The 22,594-nt window shown below is 37.4% G+C and overlaps 1 protein-coding gene across 2 annotated transcripts in view; it reads left to right on the top strand.

Moving 5' to 3' along the window:
• LOC592004 (solute carrier family 23 member 1) overlaps positions 1-22,594 on the top strand; it is a 45,515-nt gene that overhangs the window by 21,246 nt on the left and 1,675 nt on the right. For both annotated transcript variants that reach the window (XM_030996162.1, XM_030996161.1), the window contains exons 3-12: positions 902-1,059; positions 1,989-2,077; positions 3,612-3,664; positions 4,270-4,451; positions 6,617-6,737; positions 7,658-7,814; positions 9,422-9,675; positions 10,878-11,007; positions 11,743-11,886; positions 14,241-14,336. In XM_030996162.1, the coding sequence (XP_030852022.1) occupies positions 902-1,059; positions 1,989-2,077; positions 3,612-3,664; positions 4,270-4,451; positions 6,617-6,737; positions 7,658-7,814; positions 9,422-9,675; positions 10,878-11,007; positions 11,743-11,886; positions 14,241-14,336 (1,384 nt within the window). The remainder of the gene's footprint in view (positions 1-901; positions 1,060-1,988; positions 2,078-3,611; positions 3,665-4,269; positions 4,452-6,616; positions 6,738-7,657; positions 7,815-9,421; positions 9,676-10,877; positions 11,008-11,742; positions 11,887-14,240; positions 14,337-22,594) is intronic.

Here is a 22,594-nt window from a genome sequence, read left to right as displayed (position 1 = left end):
GGACTGATGTCTCTTGCCCTAATATAAACTTTCCATTTAAGGGGGAGGGGGGGGGGCAGGATTGATGTCTGTTGCTCGAATATCAATTTTCCAAATATTAATTTCCAAATATTGCGATCTAGTGAAGCGAGCGAGCAAAATATTGAAAATTAGGCAAAGACAATGTATACTAATGTTCGGCGGTCAAAATCCTACACCAACTGAACTCCTAACTTCGACCCTAGACCCAACTCTTTACCTGTTAGTAAGTCACTGATCACCTTCTTGTCCTGATGCCTGTAGGCCCGTCAATTGAAAACGTCTGAATTAGATCCCGCCTCTCTGCTCTGTCAAGGGCCAAGTACCTCATTTTCTCGTGAGCTTTCTCTTCTCTTTGGGTGATATCTTTAATTTGGTCTTCCTATCTCTTTCGCGGTCTTCAAATATCAGTGGCGGATCCAGGGGGGGGGGGGGGGCCCGGGGGGCCCGGCCCCCCCCCCCTTGAGAAAAAAATCATGTAAAATCACGTGATTTTTACCTTTTTTTTTTGGGGGGGGGGGTGCAAATTGAAATTTTTTTGAGGATAAAAAAAAAAAAAAAATGTGCTCACTCCCCCCCCCCCCCCCCCCCCCCCACTGAGCGAATTTTCGGCCGGCGCGATTTTCAAATTTTCGGGAGCAAAAAAAAAAAAAAGTTGGGCCCCCTCCCCTAAGAAATCCTGGATCCGCGCCTGTCAAATATGTCTTTCCTTTTCGGTTCCTAACCCTAACCCTAACTAAAACACAACTGCAAACAATACCCGAACCCTATTCCTATGTATGAAATATAGCCTTGACCAATTGCAGCCGGAGCAAATACCATATTTTAACAAAAGATATCGCTTGCTCTAATTCTTGATGTTTCATTAATATGATACCTCTAGCATTTTCTAACAATGTTCGGTGGATGCCTTGCCATACCCTTTGTGTTGGGACCAGCTCTATGCATCGAGGGGAAAGTTATTCTCCTCTCCAAACTCCTCGCCACTATCTGCTTTCTATCTGGAATCCAGACATTCATCATGACGACCTTTGGTGTACGGTAAGCACACCTATGTCCTTTCCTGCAAAACAACAACACGACAATTACTAGTACTATGGTACCAGTACTACTACTACTACTACTACTACTACTACTACTACTACTACTATAATACTATTAGTACTATACTATTTTTCTACTTCTACTATTTCCACTACTACTACATGTACTTATAATAATAATACTTATACTAATACTACTGCCGATGATAATAATGTTATTCTTGATGATAATAACAGTGATATATCTATTTACATAATGCAAGCTGCCATACCAATATAGTCTATCGAGTTTTACAAAGTATCCTATTATTACATCGGCTCTATCAGAGATACCATGATTCGGCGCTGACTCCCAGCCTTAATAATTAAAAGAATATCATTCTACCGAGTACCATTTACTTCACATAAGTGGAGAGCGGCAAATTTAGATTTAAGTATAGCAAAACGACACAAACGCCATTCTAGGGAGTGGACGAACCATGCATCATGCGTTCCATATCACCTCTATACATTACGTTGTATATATTATTTTGCTTTGAACGTTCCCGAATTGACCGAAATATTTTTAGAAATAGTGTTTTTTCAATTTTTGTGAAAATTTCCGACCTCATGATACGGATGTACTTTTTCCAAGAGAGTGAAAGTGATACATGCAAAATGTACGTGTTTGAATTCCATGACCACGATGACTGGGGTAATATATTTATAATGTTTTGTTTCGTATCAAGCTCACTCAATTTCTCAATGTAATTTATGATGAAACCATTTCTTTCTTATCCTACTGAGAAAATGGTCAATTATTATTTCGTAAATGCAAACTGCACTCCGACCCCAGGGAAGTATGGACTTAAGCATCCCGCAGCTCATGCTGTTGAAAATTACTTTTAATACATTTCCCCTTTCTCTACCATTTTTTCCATGACGTAGACTTCCCATTGTCCAGGGACCCTCGTTTGCTTTTGTTGTTCCGTTAATCTCTATGATGAATGTGCGAGAGGCCTGTCCAGCTGGAGGCGGTAAGTCATCCTAAAAGAGCATAGTAGTGTTTCCCCCTGTCCCATGATTGTGATTAGTAAGGTATAGCAACAGTGTTAACAGTACAATGTGTTAAAACAGTTCAAACTCTGGGTGGAGACAGTGGTGATCACACTGAGGGAACAGTGGGAATATAGTGTGGAAATCGTGTGAAACCTCTAGATGACAGCTTAGAGAAAACTTAGTGAAGAAACGGTGTGACAACAATCGGGACAAAGAACACAAAATGTGAACCCAGTAACGAGAAATAGTGAAAACAACGAGGAAAAGGCTGAACAGTGTGAAGACTTTGACGAAACGCAGTGAGCTCAGTAGGAAAGTGTGTTAAGAGTAGGAAACAGTGTATAAATAGTGTGAGCACAAAGTGGAAAGTTTCAAAACTTCCCACAGTTTTTGCACCCTCTGTAACTTTTGTTGTTATTTTACTTTCTATGGTTAATATGCGAGCGGCTCGTCAGCTAGAGATGGTAAGCAGTCTTGAACTAAGTGCCCCTCACTGTCACACAGTTAAATCTGAAAGCAGTCGTTATGATGAAATTGTGGCAATACAGCGTGGCACCAGTGTGGAAACATAATGAAAGTGGTATCAGCATTGGGAAACACGTCTGAATATTGTATGGAAAAAGAATGAATGAAGTATTAATTTGTCCGAACTCTAGGCCGAAATTGTGCGGAAACAGTTTAAAATAAGTGTGGAAACGTTTTGAACATAGCGTAAACAGGGTGAAAATAAGTCCTAGTGTGTGAGCACACATTCTGTTTACACTGTGGTCCCCGATAAAATCATGTACGTGTGGATAGTTCATCTACGAAGTGCGTAAAGGTTAGCATGTATTGTGATGTTTTAATAGCATCACAGTAATTACCTGTTAAATATTGCTAAATAATCACAAGAATAAAAATAGATGAACACAGGCATGGATACATTGGACTACATAAATGTTTTATATGAGAATTTGGTGCAGAGTTTAAGACTTATTTGTAGCCATTTGTTAAATAAGAGAGCTCTCTAAAGCAACTTGTTCCATGGGACATAGCTACTACGAGGTTCTTCTAAATAGGAACAGAATAAATGATGAAGCTCTTAATTGATTGATTAAATCTCTTAAAGAACTCGAGCTTGTCCTCGATACCAAGAACCATATTTTCGCGTCCGTGACATACATGTACGTTTGATATAACATTTGAATGTTAACATCGAACGTGAACAAAACACACATCGCTCTGAACGGCTGTAATTGTCTATTTCTTGTAAATTAATTCAATGAGCAGCAATAAAATGAGAACGATGATTCGATGAATCGATGATTTTCCGTGAATCTAGAAAAACATTGCTTTTGCATAAGTGATAAAATCTTGAAAGGGTGCATTATGAGTAAATAACATTTAAAAAACCCTTATATATCAATTTTTTAGAAGGATAAAAGCTAAGTATCAGTAGTACTATTTCACTAGCAATCAATACACTTTTTCCTTCAGTTTTTCTAATGGATTTTGTCTATTTCTCTCATTCAGATAACTCAACGAATGTTGAGGATAATGCAGAGTTTTATAGTCGCATGCAAGAGGTAAGATAAACTACTATATTCGGAATCATCCCTTTATTTCACGTGCCAATATTCTAGAATAGAGATAATCAATATAATTAGAAACACCAGAAACATATCTCGTCAGCATTATACAATGAATAAAAAAACCGTTATATTTCATGAAAATCATAACTCATCCTTACAGATTATTTCCAGTAATTGATTTATAATTAATATCATGACTAATGCAATAAATAAGTTTGATATTTTAGATTTCAAACAATATGCTATTCCCTGTTTTAAATCTAGAAGGGTCGAGTTTGTTTTAATTCACATGGTTTGTGATGGGAGTATGTTTGCAAGAATCGTAACGTAAACATGTAATCTAACAATACAAGGATATCTGTAATTGCTTTACATAAATAAAAGAAAAGGAAAAACAATGCATAATGGAGCGAGGTCTATGCAGCGTCCGCATTAAGCAAATACGTTTATCTAAGCGAAGGCTCGTCTTCGTTAAAGGTAGACCAACTTAAGCCAGACCACTGATTTTTGGAGCGCCGAGTGTGAAACTCTTCATGTTATACACATTAATGTCATTCTGTTAGGACAAAATAAAATCGATCTTTTTCCTATACTTGCAGACTCAAGGGGCCCTTATAGTGTCTTCTTTTTTCGAGATTGTTCTTGGTTTTACTGGAATCATCAGTATCCTGATGAAATACATCGGGCCTCTAACCATAGCACCAACGGTTACTCTAATAGGTCTGTCCCTCACACCCGTTGCAACAGAGAAGTGCAGTGTCCACTGGGGAATTGCAACGTTGTAAGTATTCCATATACAAATTCGCTCTGTTGACTTTCAAGTTTGCTCAGTCGGTAAATTTGGCTTCCTGTCGAACCAACGATCGTGGGTTCAAATCCAACCTCAGTGGATTACTGAAACCTGTGTTGTGTGCTAACGTGCCCATCCCCCGTTTCATAGACACAAGCAGGTTTCCCAGGAACACACTCCGTCCCTCGGACAGGATGTTAAGAAACAATTGCACTTTTCGTATAAGAGTAGGGGAAACCCCGGTGTGGTGGTGCACCTGCACATCCAAATCAGTTATAGAGGGAGGAGAGACAATTCACAGTCATTCAATTTGCTCTCCGCCTCCTCGGCACAGGTGACGCCAAATACTTAATAATATGATAGTAATATTAATGATGATAATGATAACAATAATAATGATAATTATAATAATAGATAACAATAATAATAGTAATGATAGAAACAATAATGATAATAATAATGCCAGTGGGTTGTACAACAAATACTTATTCTAACTCCAACCAAATTCCTAACTTAAACCCAATCCCAATTATGTACATAACCCTAAGCCCAAATACAATATAAAGCCCTCCATATTTCACTCTATCCTAAAGAGATAAAAGTCCAAGTCCATGTTCAAGTCTAATACAGTTAAACCTGTATACAACACAAAAACACCCATTGGGAGGTAAAACAGAGGCCTTTACGAGTGAGAGATCATTGGAAACAGATGCCTTTTTTCCACATGAGAAAACATTGAATTTTATTGTTTATTGTTCCTTGTTCAAACAAAACAGTTGTTGGTACTTATTTCTTTTATAATACATTTTACAAGAGATCAAACGATATACAGTATTCTTTTATGTAAGGTGTCTAGAACATTGATAAAAGAGAACAGCACGTGTAGAGGATTACGTCTAAATAAATATCACTTTGGTTGTAAATCGTAAAACTGTTTCTTTACTTAAATTTGTTTTAAGGTTTGTGCACTCGTTAAGGACGATTTGAGAGGAGAGAATATAACACGGACAGTTCGCCCTTTTTACTTTTTAGTAACGATGTTGTGAGTTTGAATCCCAGCCTAAGTATAGAGCCCCAGAACAGATAGCCATGGCCGATAGAACATATAAAAAATACATATATATTTCTTTGCACAGGGAAGGGTACAACTATTAAACAATTATTGGTAACGGTATTACACGGAGAAGTGGTAATTGTCATGATCGTGGGCGTAGAAAATGAGAGAATAGGGCGGGGGGGGGGGATTATGTTTCCTCCCCATAATTTTAGGTGGGGAGAAAGAGTGTACAGTATTTCCCCAGGTTGCAGTGCCTCTTTTATATGTGGTGATGTGAGAATAGTTCGCGCTTGACCTAAGTTCGCTATCTCAAAAATCGGAAGGATTTCGAAAATCTGATATCACCAATGGAAATAGTAACATAAGATTACTCAGAGACGAATTTTCCTTGGAATTGGGTATGGAATTGTGGAAATATTTACAAAAGATCGGCAAATTTTGCAGTCATGTGCGTCCGTTCCGAAAAATTATGAACTTACTGATAAGGGTCTGGTAATCTTCATTTTGAGAGCAGATATCCTCAAAATTGTAAGTAAAAAGTGGTAAAAACTGATTGTATGCTATTTCGCATTGAAAGTTATGATATAACCTTATTTTTGATGGATCACATTTTATGATAAATCAGTTGTAAACTATAAACACTCGTGCGCTAAGTATTAAAGGTCTCGTTGTTTTGATGACTTTTTGTTAGTTGCAGCGCGCACGCCGATCCGAAATTGAATTTTCTCGATCGCAATATCTCCTGAATCCTTTGACGATGAATGTTCTAGTTATTTTTTTTTTTTTTACATGTTTACACTTTATTGTTTTTTCATTAATCATCCCTCAAAACTGAGGACCTGTCTTCGGCACTGGCCATAATGAATTAACATTTTCAATTTGAAAGGAAAAAAGACGATCTGAGTTCTTACCACTTCAGCCAATTTAATTTCTTTGAAAATGCTGCTCTGCTCTTTCTGATTCTTTGTGAGGAAGACATTTATTTTTGCAAAAAAGAAGAATGTTGATATATTTTAGATTTGTGTTGCGTTTCGTCCATATGGAATTGCCATATCATGTGATTTTCTTAACCCCTTTGTTCCCTCTGTCTGTTTCACAGCACGATGGCGTTAATCATTCTCTGCTCTCAATACATTGACCGTCTCAAGGTTCCCTGTCTAGGGTTCAGCAAAAGCAATGGATGCCATGTCTTTAGATACCCCCTATTCCGCCTTTTCCCGGTAAGTACGAACCATTCTACCTCAAAGCAAAAGAAAACATTTAAACATTATGTACTGATTTTTTGCAGTTTCGGATTGGAATTTTTTTTTCGGGGAGCGGGGCATTTAAATGATGATAATAATAAAATATAATATTGTTATTTATATGGTGCCGGTATCCGTCAGGTTCTGACGCCCATGGCGCTTTACACATATTACACTCGTTAGATCTTCACGGAAGTCTTATGCCACCTAAAATTGTCTAAAGTCTTTTACGAGTGGTCCAGATTAGCAAAGTTCTCCTGCTTCGAAATGATTGAACTACAATACTGAATTTTCGATTGCGTAGAAGAAGTTTCTAGTAGGCCCAAGGCTCGTGAAAATTCCTGGTTTTACAATAACCAATTGACACATATTAAAGATAAAGGTGAGTTCTGGTAAATGCGATTACATTGTGAAATAAAAGGTGTGGAATGGATTAGAATCAGTTGATCGTGTAGCATGTAAATATTGGTGTGCACTGCAAGGTTATGGAGTCATCAAAATCAAAATAAATTTGGCCCAGTCTTGGTAAAGTAACAAGCACTGTACATAGAAAATGCATATGGGACTACACAAATAGTGCCGGTGCTAGTACTACCTTGATTTCCTTATCTTTCTTTGCTCATTACTCAGCCAGTACACATTTTCTTCCAAAATTGTTTAGCACATGTCATTTATTTGTAATTTTGCACACTCAGTGTAAGTTTCGTTTGATTCTGTGAGAATTATTATTATTATTTTTTTTTACCAGAACTCAAGTTTATCTTTAATACATGGGGCAAATGTGGTACAGGGAAGGTTTCAAGGAATCGCCCTATATTTTTAGCAGTCACATTTTTATGGTTGTTAAGTTTCGTCTTGCATAACAAATCCTTTAATTTGTTACACATTGATTGCAGATCTTCATCGCCGCAGTCCTTTCGTGGCTACTCTGTTTTATCCTGACTATCACTGATGTGTTCCCAAATGATCCTAGCTCACCTAACTACAGGGTTCGTACCGATGCAAACAGTGAAGGCGTGGCTAATACACCTTGGTTCTATTTCCCTTACCCAGGTGAGAAATTTTTTTTTAAAAGTAAACGAGGCAATTGACCACTTCGAATAGGGGGGGGGGGAGAGGGTGTGGAAACAAAAATGCAATTAGTTTCTTACCTATGCTAGCAGTGATGTCGTGACTAAAGCACCTTGATTTTTTCCCTTACCCAGTGGTAAATCAGGAATTGTAAGAGGGGAAGGTCCAGAACTTTGTCTTAAAAATGGGCGAAAGGCCTAAAAATATTGTACAAGCAAGACAAGCGAACAATCATGCAACAAAAACAAACAACAAGAACAATACTTATGATAACCCTTAAAGACTGAATATCAGGTCGAAAATATGAAGGTATGGCGTACACCTAAGACTTATAATTACAAAAAGGTAGGGGGGGGGGGGCAAACAGCTTGTGAGCGTCAAGTAACGCCCGGCTGGAATGCTCCCCAGGGAGTGGAGATTGTGCACACAGTGTGTGCGGGCAAGCACTGAATCCAATGACCGGGGTAATAGTATATTTGTAAAGCGGGCAAGCACTGAATCCAATGACCGGGGTAATAGTATATTTGTAAGCGGGCAAGCACTGAATCCAATGAACGGGGTAATAGTATATTTGTAAGCGGGCAGGCACTGAATCCAATGACCGCGGTAATAGTATATTTGTAAAGCGGGCAAGCATTGAATCCAATGACCGGGGTAATAGTATATTTGTAAAGCGGGCAAGCACTGAATCCAATGAACGGGGTAATAGTATATTTATAAAGCGCTAATAGAGAAATTTGTATTAAGCGCTATATAAAAATGTAATATTATTATATAATAGAAAATTAGAACAAACAACAAACCCCACAAATCTGAAGAGGTGGCATATATGTTTTGGTTAGGTACTCATTTCATTTGGCCATCGGGTTTTAAAAGTGGATGGTATGGGCAGGTTCTAATCCCTTTACCTGCCAGCGGTTTTACGAGAAAAGATGAAACAAAATGGCGTAGTCTGAGGGAACTAGTAAGACCTATGGATTAAAAAATGCAGTGCTTTTCAACCTCACACTTCCGACTGCATTACAAGTATAACTTATTACCTAATACTTTGTATGTTTGGTCTCAATAAGTACAAGGTCAAAATAGCTGAGTTTTAGGCATGGCCCTGGCCTCTGATGCGTAACTCAATAACAAGCAGTGCATTTACCTTTCAGAAGCGGCATCCAACACCCTCTTCTTCATAAACCCTGAAATTGTAAAGGTTTTTTGTTGACAATATTGATTGTCGTTCAGTCTCGGAAGATTTTGATTTCACCAACATGATTTAATCTTGCCAAAAATTAAAAAATCACACCCTAAAGTGATGTGCATATAATTATGTGATTGCATTGACCTTTACCGTCAAAATGTGGTCCATAGATGTGAACAGTTTCTTGCAAGATGAAGGATTAGGATAATATAATATTAATACCATGCTTTTCTATTTAGGAATGACATTAAATATTTAACCAACAGAAATTAAATCTTGGTTTGTTATGACAGGTCTGTTACTGGCATTCGATCTTGTGAGGCACAGATATGGGTGTATTTGACTACATTAGATGAACAAGTTAAAATCTATTTTCATTCTTCTCTTTAATCTTGGAAAGGACAATGGGGAGCGCCCTCTTTTTCTGCAGGAGGTGTGTTTGGGATGAGCGCCGCCGTTCTTGCCTCCATCGTTGAGTCCATTGGGGACTACTACGCATGTGCCAAACTATCCGGAGCACCTAATCCACCCGATCACGCCTTGAATAGAGGGATCGGCATAGAGGGCATTGGCGGTTTCCTCGCAGGGCTTTGGGGCGCATGCGTCAGCGCCACATCGTACTCGACCAACATAGGGATGATCGGATTGACAAAAGTAGGCATATCAAAACGTTTTTTTTTTTACATCCATCTCCATTCTGCTAAAAATACCACATATTTGGCAAAGATTGACTAGTGTAATATGGAAAAGACTATGTTCTTTCTACTATAGTAAAGCAAACAAATTACACTTTCATTTTGATTTACTAGTGTTGTTTTATTTGTTAAAGTAGTCAATTTATTGTTATTTTCAGCTCGTTTTCTGTGTAGAATCAAATGAGTCGGGCGACAGAGCTTTATTACCATGTCACAATTTGGCATACCGCCCTCTGCTACCGTTTATGATAATGATAGGCCTAAATTACCTAATCTGCACAACTGCTGCTGCCGTACCACGGTAACTGATGGCGACATAGAACAGAGGTGTCATGGTCCCGTGGAAACGTCGCCGGATGGTGGATCATTTGGTTCGCGGTTCGAGTCCCACCGCAGCACTAGTGTCCTTTGGCAAGACATGTATCTACATCTGACCCTCACTATGCAAGTGAAGTTAATGGGTATCCAGTAGGAGAAAAAAAATCCTTGAATTCTTTAGCGCATTATTTTGGCGGCTCAGCTACAGCTGTGGTAATAATATGATACTTCATATTAAGTGCAGTAGAGTTTATTCATATAGTTGCCGCGCTATATAAACAGACCGATCATTATTATTATTAACAGAGAATTCATTCAACATTAGTCATCTCTGATTGCAAGCTTAAAGACCGAAGCCCGTATTTTTGTAATGAGATAGATTTGTCGCAGCGCAAAAGAAAGGCCTAGGTTACGTATAAATACATATAGATCCCTGGTATAAGGTCACAATGTCTTTTGTTGATGTGGGCAAAGATCCATCTCTTATACAGCCAAATTAAGGAATAAGGCATGGTGGCTCAATGGTTAGAGCGCCCGCCTCATGAACGGGAGGTCGTGGGTTCGAACCCCGGTCGAGTCAAACCAAAGACTTATAACAATGGGACCTTCTGCCTTCTAGCTAGGCGCTCAGCATATTAGATTGGAGAAGGGTAATAATAACAAGTGGCTACCCGGGGTAAATAAAACGTTATTATTATTATTATTATTATTATTATTATTATTATTATTATTATCATTATTATTATTATTATTATTATTATTATTATTTATTATTATTATTATTATTATTATTATTATTATTATTATTATTATCTTTTATCTTTGGTGTCCTACCGTTTGTAGGTGAGCAGTCTCTTGGTAATTCAAGTGATGTCCACTTTTCTTGTAATGATGGGAATACTTCTCAAGTTTGGTGCTGTATTTGCGACTATTCCCGAACCAATCATCGGTGGCATCATCGCTGTATCTGTAGGTAAGAAAACACTGCTCCCTACCATTTCTTTTGGCTTCTTCCGTTGTACTATTTAACTCGGGGGCGGAACAAGATTTTGTTTATAAAAAATAAGGGAGGGATGTGATGCAATTCCGACGACAGTAGCAACGTAGTTCCCCATACGAACTTCAGTCTCAGTCCGCCCCTACGGGTTCCCCCAAGTTCCCCCAAGTGTCCTCTTGTACTCACATTTTATGAGAGGGATTTGTGCGTAACCATAAACAGCGTCATCTACGACAAGGAGAGCTTAAAGTCGACGAACGCTAACCAATATTGTACCACTTATAGAAAAAGAACAGTTGTTCAGCTTCAGATTGAGATAAATTTGATTGGTCCATTTGGAAATTCAGTTGTTGACATTACATAAATCACATGAACAATATACAATGAAAAATAATATACACAAATAGATAATACACATTAGCAAAGTTACAATGACATAGTCATATGGAAACACGGATATCAAACGTTTTTACATAGTGGAAATATTCATATTGTTGTGGTCGTTGTTATTATTATTACTACAGTGCACTTATTTTAAACGTTTCTTTTTTTGGATACAGTTCTTAGATACTGATTCTTACTGATACTCAGGAACTGATTTTTTTTAATTGTATTTGTGGAATGTTAGTTTTTAAAGGGGTGAGAAATAAATGGAATTAAAAGAAAATGTATGGGAAACGAAAATCACAAGAAATTCTTTCTGTTTTTCAGGGATGGTGACGTCAGTCGGTATCTCGAATCTTCAGTATGTGGACATCAACTCTCCAAGAAATCTGTTCATTGTTGGCTTTTCTCTGCTGCTTGGAACAAGCCTTCCAGATTACATGTCGAAAAATCCGCATGCTATCCAGACAGGTGTAATATATTCAGTACAGATTTTACGTCAACCACGATCGCAACTAATTTCGAAAATAATCAACCTAGGTGACTTTAATAGCCTCGTTCGTCGCCTTTTGTAATGAACAAACTTGAAGTTCACCTTCTACGCATTCCGTACATGGATTTAAAGCCCCACTGTCCTACTTGTAGCTACTTGCTCCCTCTATATAGAAATCTTCCCCAATCGGTGCCTGTTGGTCCCTCATGATCCTCTTTTTCTGATGTTGAGAGCTGAGTTGATGAGATTAGCCACCTGCCAGTGACCTGGCTGGGTGGTCTATTCCATGTTGGCCCATTAGTAATGACGGTCTTTAAAGGTACTTAAAATAAGGTTTAAATTAAAATTGCCCGTGAATTGATTCTTTTTCGGAAGTAGTTGCAATCGGGTTTTCACAATAATCAGCGGATTAGCGTGAGTCCACCCACTGGGCTAGGTATTGCACAGAACACTAGCCCCTGTTTTGAAGACGTATTAGATATTAGTGTTAATTTATAAGGGTCCAAAGGCCTGCAGGCTCACTGAACGCGAAAAAACTAAACTTATAATATTATTTGGCTTAATACATGTCTTTAAGCCCTTCACAAGTATTATTTTTTTACCCTGTTATCATTTCACATTCCCCACTCCCTATGGAGTATTCCAGCCAGTCGCCATTTTACAGAGGCTCACATTGCTGAGAAAAATACAACGACTTCCGCATTATACCAAATACCCATTTAACAACTTGGTGGAGAGTGAATTAGTGTCTAAAAGAGTGTTAGTGCCAAGGTTGGATTCGAACCTTCAACCCTAGGATTGAGAGTAAAATGAAGAATATACTATGACACGACATCTCCAGATCACGAAATGAAAAAAAAAAAAAAAAAACTTAAAGGGATCCGTTAACTTTGTCTCAGATTTTGAAACACGATCCTGGATTTAGCTCATGCTGCAATGATAATTATAAACCTTTAGGTCAGTCAGGAACCCTATGACTTTTACAAGTCGATCGCTTGGCCTATTATCAAGATATTTATGATTTGAATTACAAAATTTTCATAACACTACCGTCTATTGGGGAAAACGAGTATGGTAAAACCGGTCACCCAAAGATTTTTACTTTTTTGAGGCACTTCTTGATCAATTTTTTAGGGCTTCAATATTACACCAAATCACAGACACTGACAACACGTAGGACCGTGCATCTCAGATTTAACATTGTTAAACGATCCTTTTAGCGTATTCACTTATTTGTGTGTCAGTTCAATGTCGATAACGCACTTACCCTGAGGGCGCGTGCATTTTCGCTATGGGCACTGATTAACTAACTTGGTGCACTGGCCCTGCCCTAGCATACTCGCAATATTGCATTATTTGTTTTATAAGATGGGTCGCGATCGGTAATATATTCTTACAATACGTTATTACACTCAGACTAAGGCAAATGTTAAGTGAATCTGAAAATGTAATTTGCATCTCTGAACGTGATGTTAGGCGATGTTTTGGGGCACTTCAGACTAATAAAGCCCCGGGGCCTGACGGTGCTGTACAAAGTACTCAAGCTTTGTAGGGATCAGTTAGCCGGGTTATTTAGTGAACTTTTCAACCATTCACTGGAAAGGGAATACATCCCGACTCTTTAGAAAACATCCTTGATAAGAACAATTCCTAAAGGGAAAAAAGTGAAGGAGCTTAGTAATCTTCGACCCTTTCACTCACTTGTAGTGTCATGAAATGTTTCGAAAATATCATAATGAAGTACCTTCTTGAGTACACTTCCCTTTATATTGACCCCATGTAGTTTGCATACAGATGTAAGCGAGGAGTTAATGATGCAGTATTAACAGACCTACATATGGTATACGCCCACTTAGACAATGCTAAGACCTATGTAAGATCCACTTTCGTGGATTTTTCCGGTGCTTTCAACACTATTATCCCCACCTTCTGATAAACAAACTCTTTTATATTGGACTCCCACCCAGTTAAGTCTGTGGATACAGAGTTTTTAAGTGACAGACCACACTAAGGTAACGCCTAATCCTGTCCAAGAATTGTGAATACAGTGGCGCCCCAGGGCTGTGTCATCTCCCTTGCGCTCTTCTCCTTCTACACAAGTGACTGTCAATGTAATGTAAGAGAGTGTAGCATCATCAAATATGCAGATGATACTGTTATCACAGGTTTTCTTTCTAAAGATGTAGACCTATCAGTTAAGGTTATAGATGAGTTTGTAAAATAGTGCAATGACCACTTCATAATACTAAACGTAACTAAAACAAAAGAGATCATAGCGCAGTGGGTTTTTAACCTCTTTCTAACATATTTATTGCCGCTGTTCTGTCCGTAGGATCAGCGACGGTTGATCAAATTTTTGCAGTCCTTCTTGGTACTAGCATGTTCATTGGTGGATTAACAGGCTTCATCCTCGACAACACAATACCAGGTATGCAAACAAACTATAGAACACAAAGTCATATTGAGTGTCTAATATCATCGTCATTTAATTTTCACGGACATGGACGTATATATATATATATAATATATATATATATAAAAGTGCGTATAAAAAAGTGTATCCAACTTAGGTAGCTCTTAATTAAGCAGTCATAACCATTATGACTTTAATATTGGTTTCATGATAAAGAATAACTTATTTTCTGTCCAATGATACCGTATTCATAATATTTCTGCCACGGGTAAATGAGCACGAGAGTCTTTAAAAAGTGTTGTCAAAATGGCCTTGTTCCAAGTTTGGGTTTAAGGAACTAATGTTTTAAATCCTTTTAAAAGTCACATTTTGCCTCGTGCTTCAGTGCTTCACTGTTTAAACTGATGCAATGTACCGATGCTTTCTAGGAGCCTTGTTTCAATCCACAGGGTAACCTCTAAATATTTTAAACAGTCTACTAACTTCTTTAACTTGTTTCATGATATCTATATAAGGCCGTTCTGCTCACTTGTCCACTGCGCTATTTCACGCGCGTAAGGAGCATAAGGTGTTTATCCCGAATGGCGTAAGAAAACTCAACGCTTGCAAGATAGAGGAAATATCAGTCCAGTTCAGATCTGTTCAGTTCAGTTTATTAAGTTTTCCCAAGCATACAAACAATATTATAGTATTTACAAAAAAGGCAAATACACATAGTAGGAGAAAAAACGGTAACTACAAAAAAGTTTAAAAATACTTGTATGGATTAGTTCCTCGTAAAGGGACAATTTACATGGTATAAACAATTGCAATAACAAAATACAAATTATGCAGATTGATCAGTAACAAACTTTACCAAAAAACATCAACAATCATACAAGAAGGGTGGGGGGGGGGGGAGGGGTAATGGTAATTGTAAATTTAATGAAGATTTATTTTTATTTTTTATAATAATCATCAATGTATAACCTTTTCAACTTTGGTTTAAATTAAGTTATATATGTTGAACTCTTTATTTCCTCTGAGAGATGATTCCACAAGCGTGGACCACTGTGTCTTAATGAATTAACTAAACACTGTGTATTAACTTTAGGATAATGAAATTTATTACTTGAACGAGTATTGTGATAGTGGACTAAGGTTCAGTGACACAAAGAGGTGTACTCACATTTTGCCTAAACGAGTTTTGATATCAAAATGTTCAGAAAATGTGGGCCTTCCAGGAAACACAAAGACTTAACTCCACACAACACCCCATTGACGTCAATGGCTAGTAAAACATAGTCGCCTTAACTCCTTAAGACCTAAGTGCTCAGTGACACATTAACCACTTTGTCTCAAAATGTCCAAAATGGAATTACGTCTTTGTGTCACTGACCCCTCGATATGATGATAAATATCAATTAAATTGACAACAGACTTTCATTTTAAAAAGATCACATCCCAATTAAACACTATCCATTTTGTATCACTTAATGAGAACATTACCTTAAACAGGGGAAGCGAGGGAAGCGAATGAAGTGAAGATTGTAATCATCATAAACAAAGAGAATGTAATATTTGTGCTAGATTTGGCACAGTTGAAGCGAGGTTCGTTATGCAGTGTTTAAAATGATAATAAAAGAGGAAAAATTGATAAAAACAAATAGAAACTAATTGGTTGTGGTTTCCAATATAAGCTTTAATACAATTGTGTATAAGCGTAATTTTAGTAATTTTGTTGCCATTCTTCAATGATAACGATGAAATAGATGTTGATGTTGATTATAATAATAATCATCAACGTTATTATTATCTGAATAATGTCAAGTACACAATGGCAAATATCAGAAGACAGATGCTTGGTATATGTGAGAAAGGTCTAGCAATCACAATAATCATAAATCATTCATGTCCGATCGAAAATAAACTGTATTATTGCCACGATGCCTAAAGCATATCTATCCTCTGAATGATAGTGTTTAACAAAATATTTAAGCGAAAAACGCTTACTTATGAGGTCGTGCTAGATGGTGAGTTACGACCGCTACATTGTGAAAAATTCATTATTTTCTGAAAGAGCTGAAGAAATCATACACACACGCAAATATGGCAAAGTTCAAGCAAAGTTATGTGATACACAGTTTACAGCACTTAGCATGCGTGGTAAGAGAAGGAACACGGTCATCCATACAATAGATAATGATAATGATAATGATGAAACAATTTTGATCATACTGATGATAATAATGGTGATGGTGATAATGTTAATAAATAATGGTCACATTATCACCATCAATCTATTAGCATTTCGTTCCAATATTTGCATGATTTTAAGAGAATATACTTAAACCTTATTCCTCTGTATACCATTGCAGTCATTAATTAAAAAAACAGTTTACATGCAAAAGGGATACTACATTCAATACTGAATTCACCCAGTCATTTATTTTACTACACGGGACACACTACATGTGTTACATACACAGTACATCTAATGAAGAGAAGTGCATGAGAGCGGAACATGACGTCTGGAGTATTTAACGACGATGTTATTGTTATCTGATTAATGTCATATTATGCGTTCAACCAAGTAACAATGCAATCAAGCCTGTTGTGTGAGAAGTTTAAAAGTAACTATTAATAGATGAGGAAATTTGAACCAAGTTGCTTTCTAGGGCATCCTAGGTCACTGCATGAGCTACCTCACGCGGATCATGACGGCTCATTACCCTTGATGAAAAGAACTATACATGATCAAAACAATTTCCGGGGAAGAGAGAAGGGTCATACGAGGTAGTCTAGCTGGGGGTTACTTTTCCAAGCTGCATTGTCCTGGGGGTAATACGCGAGTTCGTAAATACATGTTCGATATTCAATTTCTACCTAGCAACAACTGCCTTTGAAGGTGTCTACATAGCTTGACTTTAAAACCTCAATAAAGTTTGAGTTATCCTCAGTTTGGAGGTCATAGGCTTAGGAGTGATGTAGTGACATTTGACCTTTGTTTTGTTTTACTGCCAGCCTCATCAAGTGTTATCTTTAGGGAACCAATTCCCTGGATTTGCACATGGCCACTTTCAACTGTACCACCCATTAACTTTTGTGTTAGTGCATACCACGTGCAGCTCACTGTGGTAATACGTATATGCAGCCATGCACTGTACTCACACTGATTTTTTGTTTGACCTAATTGACTCCTGTGCTGTGTTGTGATGTTTTGATGCTGTATATTCACTAGCCTAGCCACAGTTTATTTCCGTCATCTTTATCACCTTATTCTTGGAATTGGGAAACCCGTTACCATGCCTCCTGCTAAAAAATACCCCCCGCAGAGATTGCTCGCCATGTAATGACCGAGCTTGGAAATAGTGATTTGTTGACTAATATCGTGGAAAAGGCAGTGAAAAAAGCAGTATCAGAAGCGGTCGCTGGCCTAGTCGTCCGTCTCGAGGAGCAGGAGGGGAGAGTTCTGGAGCTGGAGGGGCAGGTTCGGGCTCATGCGGAGGAAATTAAGCGCCTCACGAAATCTGAGGAAAGCTGCAGGGATGCTGTTTCCCGTCTCGAGCGGAAGGCTGACATCCAGGAGCAACACTCCCGGCGCAACAACCTCCGTATCCATGGCATTAAGGAGCGCCCACAGGAGTCTACGGATGATGCCATCTGTCGGTTGGCTGATCAGCTGGGGTTTGCGATCACTCCAGCTGACATTGACCGCTCCTACCGCACATCACCTGGAGGCGGCAACGGTGCAGCAGTGGACCGGTCGAAGGATCGGCCCATAGTTACAGTTCGGCGCCTACCGCACAAAAGTCAACTTTACTCAAGCCCGTTCCAAGCTCAAGGGAACGGGTATATATATAAATGAGGATTTGATTGCAACAAATCAGAAACTTTTTCACAAGGTGCGTCACTCGGAGAAAGTCTTGAGGGCGTGGAGCATCGATGGCCGCATATTTGCTGGCATCAAGGACTCACATGGTGGTTTCATCAAGAAACTAGTTACATGTGAGGCAGATATTGCCAAACTATGAACTCGTTTTTCCTATTGCTCTGTCTTTTACGCACTTCTCTTTTCTCTCCTTTCGATCCAACATTGTTCCATACCACATTTCTCATGGCAAATTCTGGCTGGCAGTAAACATGTTCCAGTGTTCTACTGCTTGTTTCATTTATGTTTATCTTTTCCGCTCTCTATCCCTCTTCCGCTGTTTTTCTTTCTCTTGCCAATTTTTCTCTCACCTTTTCCATGTTTTATCCTGTTCTTCCTATGCCTATAATGCATATTTTTGAGTATACTCAACCGTTTTTGTTGTACATATTTATGTCCTTTTCTTTTGTACGTAGTAGGCTGCCTTTCTATGTCAATCATTGTCAATTATATTGCACTCTATACATGTATGAATCTTTAAATGATGATCACAAATGATGATGATATACGCAACTATTTTGAATCTAGCGCAGACTCGTTAGAGTATGATCTTGGTGAAGGCAATGACGCTGTCATGAGTCACTGTAGTTATTGTACAGAAAGCCAATTCTCTCAAAAGATTGGTAATTCTGGTGATAACGAGCTTTCTTTTCTTTATTTTAATGTTCGTAGTATGCAAGCAAACTTTGATAAATTAAATGTATTTTTGCGGAACATGTGCTACAGTTCTATGGTTATAGGAATTTCTGAAACTTGGTTATCAAGTGAAATTGAAGGAAATGTATTTTCTCTTCCAGGAAGTAATATGATTATGAATAATCGACAAGATAGGAGGGGAGGAGGTGTCGCATTGTATGTCCCCACACAGTTGAATTACCGAGTTTTAAATGAAGTTAATGTAATGAATGATTTAATGGAAAGTGTTTTTGTAGAATTTTTTTTTCCGGGCAGACGAAATGTTATAATTTGGGTCGTTTATAGACCACCCCAAGGTAGTGTGAATTTGTTTATAAATGAAATGCAAACTGTGTTATCAAATTCAATATTTTTACATAAAACAGTCTTTGTCATGGGTGATTATAATGTTAATCTTCTTCAGCACGATGTGAATGCATACGTTTGTGACTTTTTAAACATGTTTATATCTTTCTCTTTATTGCCCTTAATTACTAAACCTACCAGAGTTAAAGACACGTCTTCTACTCTCATTGATAACATTTTTTAGTAATGTACGACCTTTACCAGATGCGGGTATTATAATTTCTGATTTGTCAGACCACTTTCCAGTATATGCGAGGATGTCTTTTGGTAGGAATATCCGTAATATTTCTAGTAATAGATATGTTCGAAAAAGTAATCCTACCAGTATTGCTAAATTTAGAGATGAGTTGTTAGCAAGTGATTGGAGAGAAGTATTACGTGATTATGATGTTGATAGCTCATATGATAAATTCTTAAATACATTCTTTTTGCTGTATGATAAAAATTTACCTTTACGTAAATGTAATAGTAGAAATCGTAGAACAACCCCTCGATTGCCATGGATTACTAATTCTATATTGAGGTCTATAAACAGGAAAAATAAGTTGTACTATAAGTATAAGATAAGTAAATCTCAGTCTTCTCATAGGAAATATACTATTTATCGGAATACTCTTACTTCAATCCTACGTGCTGCTAAGAAGCAGTATTACTGTGCTCAATTTCAGGCGACTCATAATGATATAAAAGGGACATGGAAAGTGATTAGGAATGTTTTTAAGCCAAAGCAGAAAGCGTCTGATGTAAGTAAATTAAACATTGATGGGAATGTAGTTGATGATCCAGAAGTTATTGTAGATAAATTCAATGAATATTTTTGTAATATTGGCCAGAATTTGTCGCGTGTCATTCCAGAGTCTCAAAAAACATTTCGATCCTTTTTAGAAAACCCTAATCATAATAGTTTATTTTTATTGCCAACGAATGTAGAAGAATTATGTGATATTGTACATTCTTTAAAGAATAAGAAAAGTCCAGGTTGTGACTATATAACAAATGAGTTGATAAAAAATGTAATTATTGGTATTGTAGAACCCCTCGTACATATATTTAATATATCAATGACCACTGGTGTTGTACCCATGAAAATGAAGATTGCAAAGGTTGTGCCCATTTTTAATAAGGGGGATGCCCTTATCTTGAATAATTATCGTCCTATTTCTTTGTTGAATTCCTTTTCTAAAATTCTTGAGAAGCTAATGTATACTCGGACGATAAAATTTCTGATGAATGCTAACATTTTGTCAAATTTTCAGTTTGGTTTCCGTGAAAAACACACTACAACTCATGCTATTCTACACTTGGTGGATAAGATATCCAGTGCCTTAGATGCACGCATGCATACAGTTGGTGTCTTCTTAGACTACTCTAAAGCATTTGATACTGTAAATCATTATATTTTAATAAATAAACTGTGCCATTATGGTGTAAGGGGAATAGCATTAGATTGGTTTAGAAGCTACTTAACAAATAGGAAACAGTTTGTTACTTTAAATGGAATTGATTCAGATATGCGGGACGTCACTTGTGGGGTCCCTCAGGGATCCCTTCTAGGCCCGCTTTTGTTTATTGTGTATATTAACGATTTTCAACTTTCCGCAAAGATGTTATCATTCATTTTATTTGCAGATGACTCAAGTGTATTTTTCTCTCACAGAAATCCACAAACTCTTTTGCAGACTGTAAACTCCGAGTTGACTTATGCGACTTTGTGGATTCATGCAAACAAGTTGTCTTTAAATCTAAAAAAAACTAATTATATGCTCTTTAGTAATTCTTTGAGTATATTGCCTGGCAATGTAATGTTTGATGGTGTTGAGATTGAAAGGGTATCTACAATTAAATTTCTTGGCTTGCATATTGATGAACATTTAAATTGGAAGTACCATATTAGTAAGCTTTGTAAATTATTGTCACGAAATACTGGTGTAATTTATAAATTGAAATCTGTGTTCCCGCTGAATATTTTACGTATGTTGTACGCAACTTTAATTTTGCCATATTTGCACTATGGTGTGCTAGCTTGGGGCAACTCATTCAAATCTCAAATGGATAAATTACTACTGGTACAGAAAAGAGTAATACGAATTGTTTGTAATACTCACTATCTTGCGCATACAGATGTTCTTTTTTGTACTAGTGGTGTTTTGAAAGTTGAAGATATTTATCATTTACAACTAGGAGCTCTAATGTATGAATTGAATGCAGGTCTACTGCCCGTAGCCTTGGCTGGAATATTTAAGAAAAATAACCAAGTTCATAGTTATTCCACACGACAGGCGCAAGCATATCACTTACCTCTTGTTAGAACGCAATTTGCCCTTACTACTTTGGGGTCCACTGGACCTAGGTTTTGGAATTCCCTTGAACCAAGAATAGCGCAATCGGTCAGTATTTATGTATTTAAGCGCAAACTGAAGTTACTGTATTTGAGTCGATATCGTCTAGATTTATAGTTGTGATCAATATTTAAGAAAATTATTTGCTATATAGGTCAGCATAATTCTACTCCCGTTTCTAACATCCATTCATCTGTCTGTCTTGTTTAGTTTTTGTCTGTATTTCATTCCTGTTGCTCGTAGTATATTCCTGTTCCAGTTGTTTATAGCCATTATTTAGTACTCAGTAGATTTTATTGTACTTATTTATACTTTATCAGTTGTTTAGTTAGTATTAGTTTTGTAAGCATTTAAACGTACACATTATTCTTATCTGACGAGTTTGTTCTTTTAGGACATACTCATGAACTACTCATGAGGGACCTTAAATCCACAAGCCTTGCTTTCAACCAAGGTCACCTCATCTTTCTATTGTAACGCCATATTCTGTTCACTCTTTTATATTTATGTCATATTTGTAATGTGTGTTATGAAAGAAAGATAAATAAACTTGAAACTTGAAACTTGAAACATGTAGCTCTGGAACGCATGACCCCAAAATATCCACAGATCTTTTACACGATGGATACGTCCCACATGTGCATTTTAGAATAATCACTGCCAAAGGGATGGAGGTGCTTCATGAATACCTTTTGTTTGCCTCTTGAGAAGAATACTTCCACATGTGTATCAGATAAATGTACTGTTGGTGCATAAATGAATACTGATTACATACATTTCATGTGCACGATCCGAGTATTCGTCTCAATGGTTTTACAATTTGGGTACGAATGACCTTTAGCTGCCCATGCGCAAATCCTAGTCACGAACTCGCTTATTGACCGGGGATAATAGTCAAGGGGATGGTCCTCCAAGAATCAAATAAAACATCAGATTAGATTATATAGGTTGCACACCAGTATACAAAAGAGAAATTCTGGGTA

This window comes from Strongylocentrotus purpuratus, unplaced genomic scaffold, assembly GCF_000002235.5.
Source record: "Strongylocentrotus purpuratus isolate Spur 01 unplaced genomic scaffold, Spur_5.0 spur5_scaffold_3, whole genome shotgun sequence".
Classification (NCBI taxonomy): domain Eukaryota; kingdom Metazoa; phylum Echinodermata; class Echinoidea; order Camarodonta; family Strongylocentrotidae; genus Strongylocentrotus; species Strongylocentrotus purpuratus.
This window is presented reverse-complemented; position numbering and strand designations above follow the sequence as displayed.